The sequence below is a fragment of the Eptatretus burgeri genome, chromosome 9 (genome assembly GCF_056783735.1).
Source record: "Eptatretus burgeri isolate ZD-2024b chromosome 9, Ebu_testis_v1, whole genome shotgun sequence".
In the NCBI taxonomy this organism is placed as follows: domain Eukaryota; kingdom Metazoa; phylum Chordata; class Myxini; order Myxiniformes; family Myxinidae; genus Eptatretus; species Eptatretus burgeri.
This window is the reverse complement of record NC_140969.1, coordinates 91582778-91602602: the sequence shown is the minus strand read 5'-3', so window position 1 is coordinate 91602602 and position 19825 is coordinate 91582778. Positions and strand designations below refer to the sequence as shown.

Genomic DNA, 19825 nt, shown 5'->3' with positions numbered 1-19825 from the left:
TTTATTCCTGAGGTAAAACGAACATGTCTATTGGTGTTCGTAACAACTCGAGGCCAAACACCTCATGGTTCGAATTTCACTTTTGCTTTGGTTTCTTGCAGGTGATCAATCAACATATATTATGTTTGAATCAAATTCGGGAACAAACTGCAGATTTTATTTTCTTTTCCTGCAGCTGTCGGGGGGTGGGGGGCGCACACAACTTCTGTGTCCTGTGACGGGACGTGGTCGTGCCGTGCGATGACGACGTCTTGCCTTGTCTTGCGCTGTGCCGTGCCGTGTTGACGGGACATCGTCTTCCGTCGTGCTGTGGTGGCTTGATGGACGTTCAGGTTGTTCCGTGACGTGACGTGACGTTTTTATCGGTCAAAGTGTTTGAATATGAGTCTTTCACGTGTTGAGGGCGAAATTGTGTGGTGGTGTGGTCTGTGGTGTGTTGGCTTGGGATCTGAGGGTCATGAGTTCGAGCCCCGTTAACCGCTGAATTAACACCAGGTGGGGTTGACTCGGTTTGGTGATGAGGGTGGTTGGCTTGGGATCTGAGGGTCATGAGTTCGAGCCCCGTTGACCGCTGAATTAACACCAGGTGGGGTTGACTCGGCCTGTCATCCTTCCGAGGTCGGCGAAATGAGGACCAGCGTGCTGGTATAATGGTTGTCTCAGCGCTGTTCCTTGCTTGCGCACAACTACAGTCTGTAATGTTCACCCTGATGAAGCAGCACTTCTATGGAAGGAAGGAAGGAAGGAAAAGGAAAGGTTTTTTTTTGCTAATTTTTGAATTGCTGTGTTATTGAACTTTAATTGTATGGATTGTTCTTTTTTTTAATATTCTGCACAGAGATGGCGGAAGAGGAAGAAGAGGCTACACTGGCTCGGCAGGGCAGTGAAAGTTCTCTGTCGATGAGAGGTGAGGATATTGTGTTGCAGCAATTGAACCCATATTTGCATCACATACATCAGCCTGGACAAGTACTGAGCTACTCTACATGTGTGTAGGCAAGTCCCTCCCCTCTTTCACCCAACCTCCCTAAAACAAACAAACAAATGGCTCCACTTTTTTAACATTCTGTTATGGACCTTGCTGCTCTCGGATAACTCGGAGTCTGAGGCATCTATTTAAAAGAAAAAAAGACCACAGATGCAGTGTATAACACTCATCTCTGGCCGGATCTTCACGCCCAGGGTCGGTTTACCATACCTGTGAGATTATTGAAGCAAAATGGGAATTGTGCCGGCGGATGTTAATTGGCTGAGCGAACCAGCGTTACATGCCACATCCCCTATTGTTTATCAGAGGTCAATGGCTCTCAGGCACACTATGTTGCGATCAAAGCAGGACGGGACAAATCAAGACCGTCTCAAGTTTGGACTCACAATGGGAGGCAAGCAAATATTTTTGACATTCCCATTCCCTCTTTGCAGGGTCCGGTGATATTGGTAAAATTTTTCATATCAATTATACTGATATTGTAAATTTGAATATACAGAAAAAAATATATAATCAATAGATCACCAACAAATTGAAGAAAGGTTGAAAACCTTGAGCTATGTTATATTGTTGTGGGTTCGGAGGTTCACGGATTACCACGAGGGGAAGCACTCGGGTTCCTCCCGCACACCTAACCCTGTCAGCCGACGTGCCGTGGATAACTCCATGCCTGGTGGGTTGCTAAGCAACTGCGAACATCGATTAACTTCGTCAAGTCTAACACCGTTTATGTGAAGACCTGACTTGATTAACTGAGTCTCGTGCCCTCGGTACACGTTTGGATTACTGCTGAGCGATACTTTTGAATGCACACTGGTTAACGAGAGCAAATCATGTGGGTTAAAACTTCCTGTCTAATAATTTTGCAGACTGTGCTGGACTAATGGAGGAAAGGATGCTGTGATCAGGTTGAACTGAACAACTGACTGGTTTATTTATAAGCATGAGGAAAAGCATGTGTTGGAGCGAAGACGGTGGTGGGGGGGGGGGTGGCAGGCGTTGTTCATACAGCATTTGTGTGGTGTGGCAAAAGACATACAATGATACAAATTCATGCAGTAAAGAGACAAGGAGCAGAACTAACCCAAGCTATCTACTGTTGAAGAATTCAGTTCCTCTTGTACAGTTAAACCAGTTTATTTAATACATACTAGCTGAAACCCCGTCACAGACGGATTCCGTTCATTCAACCACCCACACATGGACTGGACAGGGTGTGCTTGCCCTTGCCCCATTCAATTTGCTTAACCCCGCCCAAAAATGTAATGGCCCCGCCTCTTCACTCCGCGCCCCCCCGTCTTTTGATTCCCCGCCCCACTTGTCCCTGGGCCCCCACCCCCCTGTCCACCCCATCACACTCAACCGCCTAATTCAACCCAGCCCCCGCCCCATTTCCCCCATCTCCCGCTTTCAATTTGCCTACCTTGCCCCCCGTCTCTTCATCCCCCATCTCTTCATCCCCCACCCCCGCCTCTTCACTCCTCGCCCCCGTCTCAACGAAAAGTGTTTATTCTGCTTCAGAGTTGAAGGTTGACTATTGCCACTATGTGCGATGCACTCTTACAGGTACGAAGTTTCTTTCAGTCCAGGTCACAGTACTGAGAAAAACGTGACGCGACCGCGGGCAGGAGCACAAAATTGGTCCTTCAGTATTAATATATAGAAGATACAGTAGACGCCGCTTTACAAAATCCAGCCGCTGATTGTGACCAAAATGAGTTGGAACGGAATTTTACATGGAGAAATCCACCTGCTTGGCACGTGCGCGTTCTCAACCTAAGCTTGATGTAGTATATGCGCTGCCGCAGAGTGAAAAAAAAAACAAAAAACAACCCAACAACAACAGCAACTGGTGACTGACTTCGAATCCCACTGCCGCTCGAATCCCTCCAACCCCGAATCCCAATAGTCAAGGGAAGAAAGCGACGACCAACCCGAGCCGATGCCAACAGTGGCAGAGATGCGGACGGCACTCTCCAAATTGGACAGGAGATGCAGCTCTCAGGTTTTGCCCATCCCGATTTCCGCCACGTGACTGATTCAATAAAGGAACATTTGCGCAAAACCTTCCCTCCCAAGCAAGCGACCTTGGAGAGATTCATTTGAACAATCCCCTTGTCACCGTTTGATGAATCAATGTTTTGTAGCATAAAGCAGTGTTTAACGACATTCGCTTTTTGTCTTATCTATCCACTCGGTGGCTGAAAATAGGTTCTCCACTTAATAAATCCAAACGGCGTGGTCCCATGGTGGATTTATAAAGCGGTGTCTACTGTACAATGTTTCTTGTTACATTTTTCGTGTCAAATTCACATTCTGAGGTAGTCACCATGTGCAGAAGAGGGTTTTACATTGCAGATGCTATTTTCGAGGAGTGGAATTAGTAATTACACCTTTCAGCAGTAACGTTCTGACGACGGACGTAATGGCGTCGGCGAATAACCGATGATGTCATGACGTCCTGACGCCTCTCAGCGGTGACGTCACACGTCGCCATGTAAAACGAAAAGTGTTTATTCTGCTTCAGAGTTGAAGTTTGACAATTGCCACTATGTGCGATGCACTCTTGCAGGTACCATGTTTCTTTCAGTCCAGGTCACAGTACCGAGAGAAACGTGACACCACTGCGAGGAGGAGCACAAAATTGGTCCTTCAGTATTAATATTGTGACGTCCACGGGACTTGAACAGTCCCGCCAACGTAGAATGAGCCGAAACGATGGAGGCGATTTATTTGTTTATAACCCAAACATGGCGGTTCTAATCGCTCTACCGCAAACGGGACGAGGAAGGGTGGCACGAGTCACTTTTCACTGAGTTGATGGTGTTTATTCTTTTTTTATTATTATCAGAAATAACAAGACTCGGCAAGAAGAGGGATCCGGGGCGATTCGACGGGATGGTGTGGGATCGGGCGTGGGGAAAAACACAGACAATTCCAATGAATAAAGAGATCTCAAACCTTCTAAGGCGCCAAGCAGACACACACACACACACACACACACACACACACACACACACACACACACACACACACACACACACACACACACACACACACACACACACACACACACACACACACACACAAACACACACACACACACACACACACACACACACACACACACACATACACACACATACACACACATACACACACACACACACACACACACACACACACACACACACACACACACACACACAACGTAGCTATTTCTGGTGGTCAGGCTGGACCGTGGTGTGGACGCAACTGTCCCTGGATCGGCGCCGGACGAGCCGGCCTTGCTCTCCTCAGGGGGGCAGGAGAAACCGCGGTGCTGTCGACCTCCTGGTCCTGGCCCAAGTCCGCCCACAGCCGCCAGGGAACCAGCTCCCGCGCCAAGCCGCGAGCAGGAGGCAGGTCCGCCCGCCGTCCGACCCCGTACTGCGGGTCAGCAGAACCCCAGAGCCAACCAAAGCGAGGCTCGGCAAGGCTCCCAGGCACGATCAAGAGCACAATCGACTCAGCACAGCCACCAGGCCGCTCTCTGCCGCCACAGGTTCCACACCAAAAAAACACGATCGTTTGGTTGTAATCTTCTTCTTCTTCCTTTTCGACCCCGAACAGAACCTTTTTATCCTTCGTCCTCGTCACTCCCAATCGAGCCGTTTATTGGCCCACCGCCATCGCCTTCCGCCAATCGTGATCACGGGGCGAGCCATCCTCTGCACTGTCCTGTGACGTCACGGCCAGTCTCCAGAGAATACCAAAAGGGGTTTATGCAGACACACTTACCCTATCCCGTGTCCCTATCTAATTACGTGACATTTATCATTTCCCCCTTGAAGAAATGAACATTTACTAGACAACTTATCACCACTGAATTACTACTTATTACATCGAGATCCTGGTAAACTCGAACAGCATGGCATACCTAATTAAACATCCTAATTACCCTTTGAATGCATACCCCCCCCTCAAACGTAACACTGCCCCCTCCTCTGGTACCGCAGCTCCTGCAAGGTATATCACAGGCGCTACCGTACCAGCCTTAACACTTACTGACTCGCGCCTAATTAACCTAACGAAATAAAGTAGGAGGGGCAATGGGCAGCGAGTCGCAGCTAACTTACCTATCCTGCTTAATGTACTACCCCATTATGGCCTTATCCTCGCCTAAACAATCATTCGTTTTTTTTTATTTTATTTTATTTTATTTCATGAGAGCACTGAGCGAAGTTGCACTCCATCCTCCGGATCATCGCTCCTGCCCAGCACTCTTCCAGTGATCTGGGGAGGGGAAACAAAAGGTTCCACAAAAACACAACACTTGTACTTTATATTCCTACTCTAAGCCTTAACGACACTATTCACAGGATATTTACACTTGACCGCCTCCCCCAGTGGATGCTAATAGACCCAGCGTTGCCTGGGGAGCCAATTTTCAAATTTGCTTGCCCCAAAATTATGCGGATATCATGCCCTTGCTGCATCTGTCAAGTTGTGCGGGATCGGGTGGGACTCACACATCTTCACAACACTCACACCATGGTCATCATCACATTTCTAGGTCATGGTCCTCATTTTAATCATGCAGGCTGAATCCCGTCATGGCCGTGGGGTGGGTTACCACAAGATGATGGGGGCATCTCAGGTGCAACCATGCCCACAGGTAAGCTTTAGTCCAACCCGGACGTTTCTCCACCCCGCTCCCTTTGATTCCCTCCCCCCTGGTAGCCATCAGCTCTAATCCCGTACAACACTCTGGAAGGGGTCTCACTGGCTCCTCTGGCCTTCCTGGGTCGCCAAGGTCCTACCCGCCTTGGTCGCCCAACCAGACCCTCTCCCAGTTGCCTCCAGACACTGTCACCATTAGCCACCAGGTGGTGAATCTCCTTGAAGGGGGTCGCAATTCACGCTCACCGTGAGCCTCAGCAATCCCTGTGGACAAGCACATCATCCCCACCCACAAAACCCACATGACTCCCCCACCCCATCGGCCTTACATGTGACACCTGCATTTCTAACACTTCACCGACCATGACCTTCCCTGTTACCACACCATGCCCAAAAAAAAAAACAATGTGTGCACCATACATTTCACTTCTTCACTTAAAACAACTCACACAGCACTTCTCACCCGATCCACGCAACAGCCATTGGACAGCCACTCGTGCCCGCTTTGTTTCCAATTACCCACTGTCCCGATTGTCACTCTAAAACCCAGCAGAACTTACAAACCCATGCCAATTTTCCCACAATTCATTTTTTTTTCACTAAAGGAGGCACTTCGCCACAATCTCACCAGCCGTGCATGGCCCTATATGCTCAGCCCGATCTAGTCTCCCGGACCCCCGACAGTGATCTTCGGACCCGACCTATGAAAGGGCATCTCGGATAGACCTGGCGGTTCAGGAGGAGGATTCACCCTCTCCGAGTCTAAAAGTCTATTGGAGGGTCCCTCCATCGCCGGGTACCGGCAATATCGTTGCATGTGTCCTCTTCGCCCGCACCGGAAACAACTCCCCATAAAAGGCCCCCGTAAGTATCGATGTAATGTCTCTCCCGGTTCCGGACCCCCTCGGCCATAATCTAATTGCTCTATTGGCTGGGCTGGACCCCGCCGCTTTGGCGCACCAACTACCGAATTACCCCTTATCAAACTTAACAGTTTCTGGCAGATTTCCTGTAACATTTGGGTAATGCCAATTTCTCCCAGCCCCCCTCCTTGATCCTGGATCTCCGCCTGTCGGACCGTCACCGATGGCCTCTCGGGCACCCGACCCGGCTGACTCCACGAGGCTAGCCTGGCCGCGCACTCGGCCGCTCGGTGAACGGTGGGTGGATCCTGTAACTCCACTAGCGCTCGGACCTCAGGGTCAGGAAGAGCAGCTAAAAATTTCTCTAGTGCCAGTCTGTCCCCTGCCTCCACTGTAAGGTCCCGATACGCGATCCTGACTGATTGGTAAATGTCCTGTGCCAGCTCCTGCACTGTCTCACCCGGCTTTAATCTGCGGTGCTGGAGCTGAGCCCGCACCAGATCACAGTTTGCCGCGAACCCAAACCGACGGCTCAACGCCTCGCAAATGTGGGAGCTGGTCAACACCCCCTCCGCGATTACGTTTAACACATCTGCGGCTGGTCCCCACAACGTTGCCACCAAATTCCCTGTACGTTCCTGCTCATTCCACCCGTTTAGTCAGGAAATGCACTCAAATTGCGTCAGAAAAGCTTCAACGCTCCCTGACCCGTCGAAATTTACCAGGGGGATCACTTTTACGGTGGCCCGCTTCTCAGTTTCTCCCTTGTCCGAATCCAGCCCAGGGATCAAACACCCTTGTGGCTGCGTATCCAATTTCGGAGCCCACTGTGGCCAAAGATGTTTTGTGGTGAGGGTCTCATGGGTCAATTTTGCCTCCTGTTCCAAACGTTGAATGGACCGATTCACCTCTTCCCGCAGGATCTTCTGGGCCCGCACAACCTCCTCCAAGGCTCCGTCGCGAGTTTGTAGCTGCTCCTCAACCAACCCGGACACTCTACTTACAAAAGACGGCTCTACCAGGCCTTTATCCAAGACTTCATCTTGGCTCATAATGTTATCTTGTTCGTCCAAACGAGCCTCCAATCCTTTTACCTCCTCCGCCAAATTCATCCCTTGCTTCCTCAGCTCTCCCCACACTTCAACTTGCAGCTGCATACGAGCATCCACACAGGCACGATGACGTTCCAGGCTTTCATCCACTTTATCAACCAGAATGTTCGTTGCATCAATTTTATCTACCAATTTTTTCCGTATATTTTCCCCCTCCAATGTAATTTCTACCTTTGTTTCCTCCAATCTATCCTCGAATTTACTTTGTATTTCTCCCAATTTAACATCCACACACTCCTGCATCTCAGTTTTCATTTTCTCCATCTTTTCCCCCAATTCATCCCTCATTAAATCAATCCGTGCACCCAACTGTACCCCCATTACCCCCAATTGATCTGTCATTTCTGCCCTCTGTGTCACGAATTGATTTTCCATTTGTGCCGTCATTTCTGCCCTCTGTGTCACGAATTGATTTGCCATTTGTGCTGTCATTTCTGCCCTCTGTGTCACGAATTGATTTGCCATTTGTACCGTCATGTCCCCTATTAAACGTTCCAACAGTGTCTGGATCGTCATCGCACCGGTTTCTGGCACTGCCGGCCCCGTTACGGGCAATGAAGCACGGTCCACGCTCGGAATGGGGGAGGTTCCAACCCTACCCCCCGTCTCTCCCCTCTTCCCCCGACTCGCTGCCAGACACGTGGCCTTCCTCCTCAAACATCTGCACATCCGCCATGGTGCAGAAGTCCCGTTTGCCGCCAATTAATTTAAATTTGAAAAATCCTGCCAAAATTTTCCCGCGCTCGCGCGCTTTTCTGTAATAATTTTATATTCCAATTCGTGGCGAGATTTTAATCCTGGTATATAATTTAGAGGGGTTCGAACATCCAACACCCTGACACCAATGTGACGTCCACGTGACTTGAACAGTCCCGCCAACGTAGAATGAGCCGAAACGATGGAGGCGATTTATTTGTTTATAACCCAAACATGGCGGTTCTAATCGCTCTACCGCAAATGGGACGAGGAAGGTGGCACGAGTCACTTTTCACTGTGTTGATGGTGTTTATTCTTTTTTATTATTATCAGAAATAACAAGACTCGGCAAGAAGAGGGATCGGGCGTGGGGAAAAACACAGACAATTCCAATGAATAAAGAGATCTCTAACCTTCTAAGGTGCCAAGCAGACACACACACACACACACACACACACACACACACACACACACACACACACACACACACACACACACACACACACACACACACACACACACACACACACACACACACACACACACACACACCCCGTAGCTATTTCTGGTGGTCAGGCTGGACCGTGGTGTGGACGCAACTGTCCCTGGATCGGCGGCGGACGAGCCGGCCTTTCTCTCCTCAGGGGGGCAGAAGAAACCGCGGTGCTGTCGACCTCTTGGTCCTGGCCCAAGTCCGCCCACAGCCGCCAGGGAACCAGCTCCCACACCAAGCCGCGAGCAGGAGAGGGAGGCAGGTCCACCCGCCGTCCGACCCCGTACTCCGAGTCAGCAGAACCCCAGAGCCAACCAAAGCGAGGCACGAGGCTCGGCAAGGCTCCCAGGCACGATCAAGAGCACGATCGACTCAGCACAGCCACCAGGCCGCTCTCTGCCGCCACAGGTTCCACACCAAAAAAAACACGATTGTTTGGTTGTAATCTTCTTCTTCTTCCTTTTCGACCCCAAACAGAACCTTTTTATCCTTCGTCCTCGTCACTCCCAATCGAGCCGTTTATTGGCCCACCGCCATCGCCTTCCGCCAATCGTGATCACGGGGCGGAGCCATCCTCTGCACTGTCCTGTGACGTCACGGCCAGTCTCCAGAGAATACCAAAAGGGGTTTACGCAGACACACTTACCCTATCCCGTGTCCCTATCTAATTACGTGACATTTATCATTTCCCCCTTGAAGAAATGAACATTTACTAGACAACTTATCACCACTGAATTACTACTTATTACATCGAGATCCTGGTAAACTCGAACAGCATGGCATACCTAATTAAACATCCTAATTACCCTTTGAATGCATACCCCCCCCCCCCCACTCAAACGTAACAATATGTAGATGCATCACTATGGAGAATCTGAGGAAATTCAATAACACGAGCAAGCAACACACTTTATCCTCTGATCCTACTCATACATGGATCTTGAGTTTCTTTTATAATAAGCAAAAGTGGGGAGGGTGAGATTATGGAATAATATCTGATGATTTTCATGACAAGGGAGCTTAGAAGACTTGAATTTTTGGGGTTGGGGAAGACATCACTCAAAAGCCTTTTGGCAGTGGTTATTCAGAGGTCAGATTGAATTTAAAGGCTGGAAAACAACTTACAATCAGAAGGTGTTGATTCGAGCAGACGTCTGGACATTATCTCAGCCCACATTCCATTAACGCTAAACTCCAGCTACCAACCAAACTTTCAGATGCCAGCATGTAATTATTTATGTATGAGGATCCCTTTCAATTCTAATATGCCAAAGAGAATAATAGATAATTCTATTCTACTGAATCAAGATTATTTGGAAGACCAGTCTGTTATGGGGAAGAGGGGTGTTTTACTTGGCAGACTGATGACCTTCCAATACAGTGAAGGTGTGTGTGTGTGTGTGTGTGTGTGTGTGTGTGTGTGTGTGTGTGTGTGTGTGTGTGTGTGTGTGTGTGTGTGTGTGTGTGTGTGTGTGTGTGTGTGTGTGTGTGTTGGTGCATATTGTGAGAAAGACAAGTTGCAAGTCAGTGGATCTCTTAAAAGATCAGTTGTTCAGGTTTTGCCCTCGCTGATGACTCTTGTGCGTCTACATTAGATGAGTTTGAAAAGGGGGAGAGAATGTGTGAGCATCAGAGAACTACCAATCATCAATCATTACTGATTTAATCTCGCTTAATACTGCACCCGGACTGCTTGGCTCTTGTTCCATCCCACAGCAACCGCCACCAGCTCTCACTCCAGAAGCTCTTTGCAATCTCTTTCCTGAAGCTCGCTGCAGCGAACAGCCTTGATACTTGAGGGCTCCGGGCGAAAGGGGGGGGGGGATCGTGAGTGAATCGGTGCCTCTTGCTGGTAGCGTGGGTCACGTGCGGGGTTCTCATTGGTCCAGACTCGTTCCATGTTGACGTCACCCTCCCTGTGCGGTTCCTGTGCTGGAATCTCCTTCAGTTGTCCTCTGACTGTGCCATGCGTGTCAGCTCCTGAATTAACATTGGGCCGACATGCAGTGGTCCCCATTTGTATCTCGAATGCCCGGGAAGGGTGCAGATTGAGATGGCTTGCTGGATAGCAGGGTGGTCCCTGCTGTTAGAGGAATGTGAAAGAATGCCAAGCGCACACTTGCGCCTTGTAAAGGCTCCGCTTGTGGCGGTGCCGGGCTTGGGTACGAGTGTGAACTAAATATGCCTGTGGGGAGGTGAGATGATGGTCTTGAGGTGTGGGGAGGGTGGTGAGTCGTGGTGAGATATGAGGTTGCTGTGGTTGTGGAGTCGAAGCATTGTTGGGTGATGGTGATTATGGATGATGGTAGAAAGCTGGAAAGGCAAGCTTGAATGGTGGTGTTTGAAAGAAAATATAGTCCTGTGTATATTTGAAGCAGATGGGGTGGTTATCGCTGGCATTGTGGTGGAAATTACGATTTGGTTGTGACAGGCATGTTCAAGCAAGGTTTTGGAATGCATATGTAAATTCGGCTGCTTGCAGCATGTGCTCAGTCATGTGAGGAGAAGATTGTGTTTAGCGAAGAAAATGGGGACGAATGGGGAAAACCCTAAATAATCCCTTAATGCATATTCCCTTTGTAACCCATTATACACAAGGGAAGGACCCTATCTTTAATGAGTAATATTGAAATAACTACCTTGGGGACTGCTATATGTTGTGTGCCATTGGCTCGGGGTCTGCAACAAGTCCTTCGGCTTCCCAGAATTGTCGCAATATCAATATAAAAAAAGGATAACTCTAACTTCTTTACTCATAAAACAAATCTGCAAAAGCCAACTTCAAATTCTGCTGATACTGATTGTAAAGTGGTAAATAATGACATCGTTCTGCATTGTGCACAACATTAAGTGGATACCATGCCGGATGTGCCAGATCAGTGCCGTGCCCTCGATTGACAGATTCACGTTATTGAGTGGCTGTGAATTGATATATTTTCAATCTCTTCTCTAATCGATTGGTGTATCGAACGACGCAGCATCCTGTCTTTTTTTTTTTAACAAATGATGAGGTATTGTGTGCTCATTCTACAAGCTATTGATCGATATAAAATGAGGCGTTTCATACTTCTCTTGTCATGTGAAAAGCAAGTTTTATACAAAATACAGTACAGGGTGTCCCGGGGTTACAAATTGGTTCCATTCCGAACAATCGTTCATACAGTAAGTAAATCGATTGGCCCTTGACTCATTGTTGTAAATGGTGTGTGTGTGTGTGTGTGTGTGTGTGTGTGTGTGTGTGTGTGTGTGTGTGTGTGTGTGTGTGTGTGTGTGTGTGTGTGTGTGTGTGTGTGTGTGTGTCCTCCAAAACCATAAAACCTAGCAGCCTGAAGCTTTGCATGCATACTAAGAAAACTCCAAGGAAATGCAAGAGTGAAAATTTGGTGTTTGGGTTAATTAAAACGCCCCTTTTGAAGATAATTAACGGCATTATTTAATCATATCCTTCATCAGGCAATCCTTGGCCACCTCGCTCTCTGGGTTTTAAGCCGTTTCCTGGGTGACTTTGCTGAGATCTGAAGCCACCATTTTTTTTGGCCTGCTCAACCATGCCTTGACTTGGAACAGGCTGCAACGATTTCTTAACGATAGTTTTTTTTTCCACTTTCCTCACTCGTATTGAATGCCTGTTCATCATAGCTACAAATCGTTGTGTACATCGCTTTTGTAAGTACGATAAGTTTTCAAATTAGGACCTTTGAGAGATTTCATGCATGATATGACGTGATTTTTCATGATCTACTCTCACGGACTAATTAAAGTTTATCATCGAAATATTATTTTGCTTTTGAGGATAGGATATCGTCCAGATTAAATAAGTGTCGAAATCTGGAGTGAAATTTGACAATTTAAAGAAGTAATGAGTCCTATAACTAAGTCTACACCTATTTACTTAAAGTAAGTAAGGCTATGTTCCCTCCTTTTCTATATATACACAAGAAAATGTGAAATTTCCAAAGTATTAAACTTGTCTTTTCCTACTGTTTGGAGAATTATATTGAGTGAACAAAAAAATTGAGGAACGTAACAAAATTAAGCAGTGATTTAATGCATTCACTGCAAGACCTCGCGCCCTGTCCCCTGAGGGACTGCCTATCCATAGCATCTACCAGATCTGTGTCCATATTTTTCAGAGGTTTCATGAGGTGCTCCACAGGAAATCAAAGCAAATCTGGTAAAAAATGGACGTTTAAGAAAAAAAAAAGTTGTAATGTTTGCACGGACTTCCAACCGATGTACGACGTGACATGAGCAGGCAAAATGGCGGATTATCTGCAATATTTATTTCACCGACGATTGAACTTTATGATGTCTTCAGAGTTGTTCTGCCTTAACCTGCAACTCTTTTGTGGATAAAGTCATTATGTGTATGAATTCATTTTATTTTTTATAACTGCTGCATGCGTGGTGAAGACCTGCTTTAAAGTTAAAGGGATAATTTATGGTTTGCAGCGACAGCCTGGCCAACAGTTCCTTATCAACCAATTTATTGGAGTGCTTGCATAAGCGCTTAACCCATTTGCCGAGCGCCCTTTGTCGATAGTAAATAATAATGTTTGTGAACATATCGCTGAAACATCTATCAAATGCAACCTTGTTTTTCGGTGAAAGCTACTCAAGGTTCTTGGATGTATACAGGACGTAATGTAGTCAATAATCACACTGACTCCAACCTGCCGATTCCTGGAAAATTGTCTATATCGGTCATAGGTGTGTGTTTGTTGTCCATAAAGCATACCATATTCTTTCTGCTAACTCCCCTACTCCCATCTCTTTCTTTCTCTCTCTCTTTCTTTCTCTCTCTCTTTCTCTCTCTTTCTCTCTCCATATCCTTATGGTGTTTATGTCTGTACGGGAGTTTGTCTCCAGGCTGTATTTATAGTATGACAGGTAGAAAATGTATTTCAGACATTATTTTGTTTCATTCTTCACTGTTATTCGATACAGAATCATTTTGATGAGATGGTATGAATTGGAATTAATGCTCCACCGCACATCTGTTTTCCCTTCCTCTCACCTCACACTGTTCCCTTTTTATTATTATTATTTTTTAAATTACTTCTTGTTTTTTGTTTTTACAAAAAATATAAGTTTTTATTACAGTGGGACCCGCTTAATAGAATCACTTTGGGCCGGACAAATTTGATTCTAATAAGCGGGTGATTCTAATATCCGAGTTCACCAGAGTTGTGGAGTATCAAGCGGATCAAATGTCGAGTACACATACGGAGACAAATACTCAGCATTTAGTTTGATTTATATGACACACTTGCTCAAAACAATGTAACTTACTACTGAAAATAAAACAATTACACGTACAGTACATATGTACTTTTCAAAGCAAAACAACATAGGTTTGTCGATGAGCCTACTCTGTAATGAAAAAATTGTCGATTGTTGCCTGCTTTAACGAGTCTGTGGCAATGGCGGTGACCTCCTTGTCAAGTTTGCGCAGGAAGGCCATGTCACTGAACCCATGTGATAGCAAACCAAGCCTGATCGTCTTAGCTGCAGACATCATTTCCTTGATGGTCGGGACAGAGATCTCCTCTTCCTCCTCTTCCTCCACTTTAGTGTCGGCGTCATAGTCTGCATCAGTAGCAATTCCCATTTCGCGTTGGACTGCCGAAACGATGGCTTCGTCTGTGACATCATCGTCTGTGGTTTGGAGAGTGGCGTCCATGTTGACGAAGTCCTGCCATTGGTCGGGATCCATTTGAAGAGGGTTGGCTAACTCGTCGTCATTGCTCTCGACCCTTTCGCCTTCGCTTGCCGCTCCGATGAAAATTCCTCCTTTGCGCCAGCAGTTCACTATGCCGGTAGTCTTCACATCATTCCATGCTGCGTCCGTAAACAGCATAGCGTCGAGGATCGTTATCTTTTCGCCAAGTCACTCGCTGTCATTGCTCCATCCTCGTTGTCAATCTCAGTGAGCACTTTTCGTAGCATAGCACGGCGGTAATGAGCTTTGAATGAACGGATAATTCCCTGATCTAACGGTTGAAGAACAGAGGTTGTGTTCGGCGGGAGAAATGCCACAGTCATGTTCGACAGTTGAAGCTATTGGGGATGTGCCGGACAGTTGTCGATGAGAAGCAACGCTTTCTGGTCATGACGCCGAAGCTCGCGATTCCACTCATCGAGCCATTCAGTGAAGAGGAAACCTGTCATCCATGCGGAGGAATTGGCTCTGCAGCGAACTGGAATTGTTTTGAGGCCTTTGAAACACCGTGGATTCTTGCTTTTACCAATACTGAAAGGAGGACGCTTAGCACCAGTCATCGAGCAGCAAAAAAGCACCGTGATTCTTTCCTTTGGCTTTTTCCCACCGCAGTGCTGATCTCCCTTGAAGAGGAAAGTTCCGTCTGGTAAGGCCCGAAAATACAACCCGGTTTCGTCAGCATTCCAGATCTCATCAGCCGTGAAGCCTTCTACAAGATCCGGAAACACCGGATCTGTTTCGCTTGCGTTTCTGAGAAGAGGACGAATCCACTTGACCTTTCAGAATGGCCTCTCGATCTTTCAGAATCTTGCATAGGATCGGCTGGTTAATTTCCAACTTGTCTGCAGCTTCTCGTTGGCTCATTCTGGGCAAAGCGTCATCGTCCCTCAGGATTTGTGCTTTATCAATGTTTGAACGATCCGTCCGCTTTCGTTTTCTGTCCATCGTGGAAATGACGACACGCCTAGTGCTTAGACTGCAGCTGTCAGCCGTCTGCCTATCTGTGCAATGACTACCGAAATCACTGTAGTGGCATAGCGTTATTTTTAGCGTGACGTCAGCCGCCTGGTGGCAAAAGTTGGAACTGTGCGGCCAGTAGGCGCTGAACTGTCGAAGTGGATGGCCAGCAGCTGATTCTATTAAGCGGGTTTTTGATTCTAATAAACGGGAAAAATTGTGTACATTTAGATACAATGGAATCGGTCTCAACGATTTTGATTCTATAATACGGGTGATTCTATTAAGCGGGTCCCACTGTACTTGTTGAATTTCAAGTGGGAAAGATTTACTCCATACTTCCAATACCAATTCCACATGCAGTGTTTCTCAAAAAAAGTTTTTTTTTCTGTTTAACACATTTCAATTTTACTTCTTTAACAGCAATTGGTTGCATGCGAGAATGCTCAAGATTGCACAGCATTTTTTTTCTTCGGAACTAATTGCACCATGGAAAGACAATTATGTTGAAGACCTGCATCACCAAAGTGTCCAGATATTTGCCTCTAAATCTCATTTGCTTTTGTATTATCTACAATGAAGTCGATTTTTCTTTTTGCAGTAATATCCTGACATCTCTGTTCTATACCACACATGATCATATTGGTTTTACCCAAAATGTTTTTCCAGTGCAGTCACTTCCTGTATGTTATTGTTGCCATTCATCGCGAAATATGGACTTTCACAGATGGCATACAAATAGCTGGGTGTGTTAATTTATTTATTGTGTAGGAGATGGTATCAAAGGCCATCTCCACTCACGGCTCGCAGACTTCCTCTCCTGTCGCAGTCAACGTGTGGCCCTAAATGGAGTTCTTTCATCCCCTCTTCCTGTCCAGGCTGGCGTTCCTCAAGGCGGCGTTCTGGGCCCTGCTCTTTTTCTGGTTTTCATCAATGATCTCTCTGACTGGAAAATCCTCTTTATCTCTTTGCTGATGACTCCATCCTCTGCCGTACCATCTGTCATCCCTCACCCCGGCAAGCAGCAGCTTCTTCGCTCACTGCAGATTTGGGTAAAATCACAAACTGGTCCAACATGTGAAACATGTCTTTCAATCCTGGAAAATCTCACACTCTCACTTTGTCTCTCCAAAAGGACCGTTTGGACCCCCCCCCTCCATTTACTTTCTCAACAATCCTCTGGAAGAAGTCCATTCTTTCAAGCTTCTTGGTCTCACTATCTGCAATGATCTTTCCTGGGAAAGCCACATTTCCAACCTGGCCTCCAAAGCCAGTCGCCGACTGAGAATCCTCTCTTGTGCAAAGTCCTTCCTCGGCCTACCTGAGCTTCTGACCACATACAAAGCTTTCGTCCGCAGCCTGATGGAGTACTCCTCTCCCCTCTGGGCTGGTGCTCCTGCCTCCCACCTTTCTCGGCTTCACGCTGTGGAGACCAAGGCGTTTCAGATAATTGGCATCTCCCGTGATGAGGCTGAGTCTTTGGGTCTCTCACTTTCTCACCACAGGCAGGTCGGTGGTTTTTGTCTTCTATCTGGTCTTGCCCCCCTGCTCTGTCTGCGATTTGTCCCCACCATATTTCCACAGGGTGCTCAAGGTCCACCAACAACCCCATTCTGGTAAAACTACCAAAATCACGAATCACTGCTCACCTTAACTCTTTCATTCCTCTTTTTTTTCCCGCCTTTGGAATAAACTCCCTCACTCTGTTCAATCCCATTCTTCCCTCCAGGCCTTCAAAACAGCTGTTCACCAACACCTCTTATCGTCCCCCATCCAAATCCTCGATCTTTCCTCCCCCCGTTAATCTACCCCAAACCCACTACCTTCAAATTCCCTGCTATCATTCCTGAAAGTCCCTGTAATGTCCATCTTGTATACCCCATGTTCCCCGCCCCATCCCTCTCCTTTCCACAGATCTCCTATTGTCTCTGTTCCCACTGTTTTGTCCTTCTCCCTCCCGCCCCTCTCGTCTCATGCCCCCCTTGCTGTGCATTGTGTGTTAGCTCTCATACGAGCCTCGACAAGGTGTACAAAAAAAAATGAAAATAGAGATCCTCCATGCACTCTGAGCTACCTATCGGTGGATCCTAGTGTCAAGGAATATTTGAGGTCAGACCTCTTGCGGTTGAGGCAGGATTTTGTAATTTGTTGAGGGTGCCATCAATATTTTTCCAAGTGTTTGTGGAAGAAGCTGTTGGACCTTTTTTTTTAAATATCCACCAGCTACTGTTATAAAAAGAGCCAATTTAATAGTTTGCAGTCGTGTCGAGAATCAAACCCAGGCGAGACGGCTCAAACGCAAGTGTGCTCCCTCCACAACAACCTGTTGGACGACATTTCCTGTACAACTTGCTCATGGAAGGTAACATATTGTTATGGCTGTGGAAATTCGCAGAACACCATATAGGTCCTTAGTTCAGTTATGCCGATAAGTCCGTGTTCAGTTGGATTTCCCCACCGTTGTTTAATGGGAATTATCCATGTGGACAGGGCTGTGTTCTTTGTGTTAGCCGTTTTTCTTTACTATCGTTATTTTGGACCAACCACAACACCACCCACCAACCACCATGCCAACCACCAACCACCTTCTCCATGCTATCCACCAACCACCACGTCAACCACCAACCACCCTCTCCACACCGCCTTCAAAACAACGACATCTCCCCACCATCTCCTAAACTGCATCTCCCCCAATAGACCAACCCGAAAAACATTGCCTCACCTTCATCCCCGAAGCGACGCCATCTTTGCACCAGCCGCGGAGAGTCAGCATCGAACGGCATCGCTGCAGGCACACGCAGGGGTTTGCTCGCCGCGCAAGTTTGGTAATCTCGTGCACGTCCGCTCTCCGCGCAAGTTTGGCGATCTCGCGCACGTCCGCTCTGTGGAAGCTTCGCCTCTGAATTCGGATAAAAAGAGAAAGGGGCGGGGCCTGTGGGGGTCGAAGGTCGGAGAGCGGAGGTCAGATCTCGCCTCTCGAGCCCTATAAAAGGCCGAGCGGAGCGCCAGTTCGCAGTCTGGAGTCGGTGGAGAGTCAGTCTGGAGAGGTCGGGGAGCCGAGTGGGAGCCTGAAGCCTGGAGAACACAGTCGAGGGAGAAGTCCAGGAGAGCGGAGGGCACGCGAGCTGGGGGCCTGGCCAAACCTGCTGTGCCACGCAGACCTGCACGTTCGTGTGGAGGGAGCCGGAGAGAGCTCGCCAGCCAGCGCCAAACGGTCTGAGGTGATCGGGCTTCGGCACAGTTCGAGCATCACTGAGGGACGGACGGGTTCTTACAAAGAGCATCAACTTTGGAAGAGCATCAAGACCCGTTCGTTCCTCTCAATGCGTCGCCGGCTATGTTCTCGTGGATCAGAATTTATTGGGCCAGATAAGTTCTCGTGGATCAGGCATTACGGGGCGGAGGTATGCGCTCAACAGAATGCCCTTCTAGTTTCCTTTTGCCATGCAGTGGAGATGGTATTGATGATTGTCAGGAAATTATTTATTGAAATGAGGAATTTGCATTGTTGTAAAAATTCCATTTTGACTACTTGGCCAAAATATCATTTTACCTTATTGACTCTACTTCTATGTCTTGTCAAAATTCCTCACCTTGTCAGAACTAAACAATAATATTTACTAACTATTGTTTATTAATTTTTTTTTTTTTCAAGATGTTAACAGATTTGAGACTTGACAAAACGTTTACTCGAGTTTTAAAATATGAAATTATTAGTCGCTCTTTTGTTGTTGTTTTTATTTTAATTTTATTTATTACGAGCATATCAGACCTGTCACTTTGCTGACAGGAATACCAATCTTTGCTGCAATGGCTAATCGATGGGGCAAGAACAAAAAAAGGATTTCTGGGAGATCCTGCCCTCCTTGTGGGGATAACCAGCTTCGCAAGTTGGCGTTTGCAGTTTTCGATGCATGTGCTCATGTACCCATACACAAACCGCCATTTATTTATTCATTTATTTTGCATCTCAAACATTCCTGGGAGTTCCCTGAATCCAGAGTAGTTGGATTTATTGAAATCCCTTGATCTGTTCTCAAGTTATAACATGACAAGCAAGTAGACAGACATGGCTCCTTAATATAGATTAGAGATTATGAAAAAATATCTTGTAACTGTGACAGGATTCGGACCATTGTCAAAATCTCACTTGCTGCCAACAATGTAATGGTGAACTGGGTGGGCATGGTTACTATTCTAGCGATGGGCAGTTCTTGGGACTGTACGTCATCCATCAGGAAAGTCCAAAATATCTTTACTTCAGTTTCCAACGAAACAGGAACAGTAACTCAAACAAGCCTGCCACCTGTGCTGTTCATCGGTTCGAAAGGA

At 47.1% G+C, this 19825-nt stretch overlaps 1 protein-coding gene across 3 annotated transcripts in view; it reads left to right on the top strand.

Moving 5' to 3' along the window:
- Positions 1 to 19825, top strand: part of FRMD8 (FERM domain containing 8) — a 51434-nt gene that overhangs the window by 8418 nt on the left and 23191 nt on the right. For 2 of the 3 annotated variants that reach the window (XM_085896084.1, XM_085896086.1), the window contains one exon: positions 839 to 907. In XM_085896084.1, the coding sequence (XP_085752210.1) occupies positions 841 to 907 (67 nt within the window). In that variant the 5' untranslated portion in view covers positions 839 to 840. Of the gene's footprint in view, positions 1 to 175; positions 333 to 838; positions 908 to 19825 lie in introns of all 3 variants that reach the window. The other variant, XM_085896085.1, reaches the window with a different exon arrangement.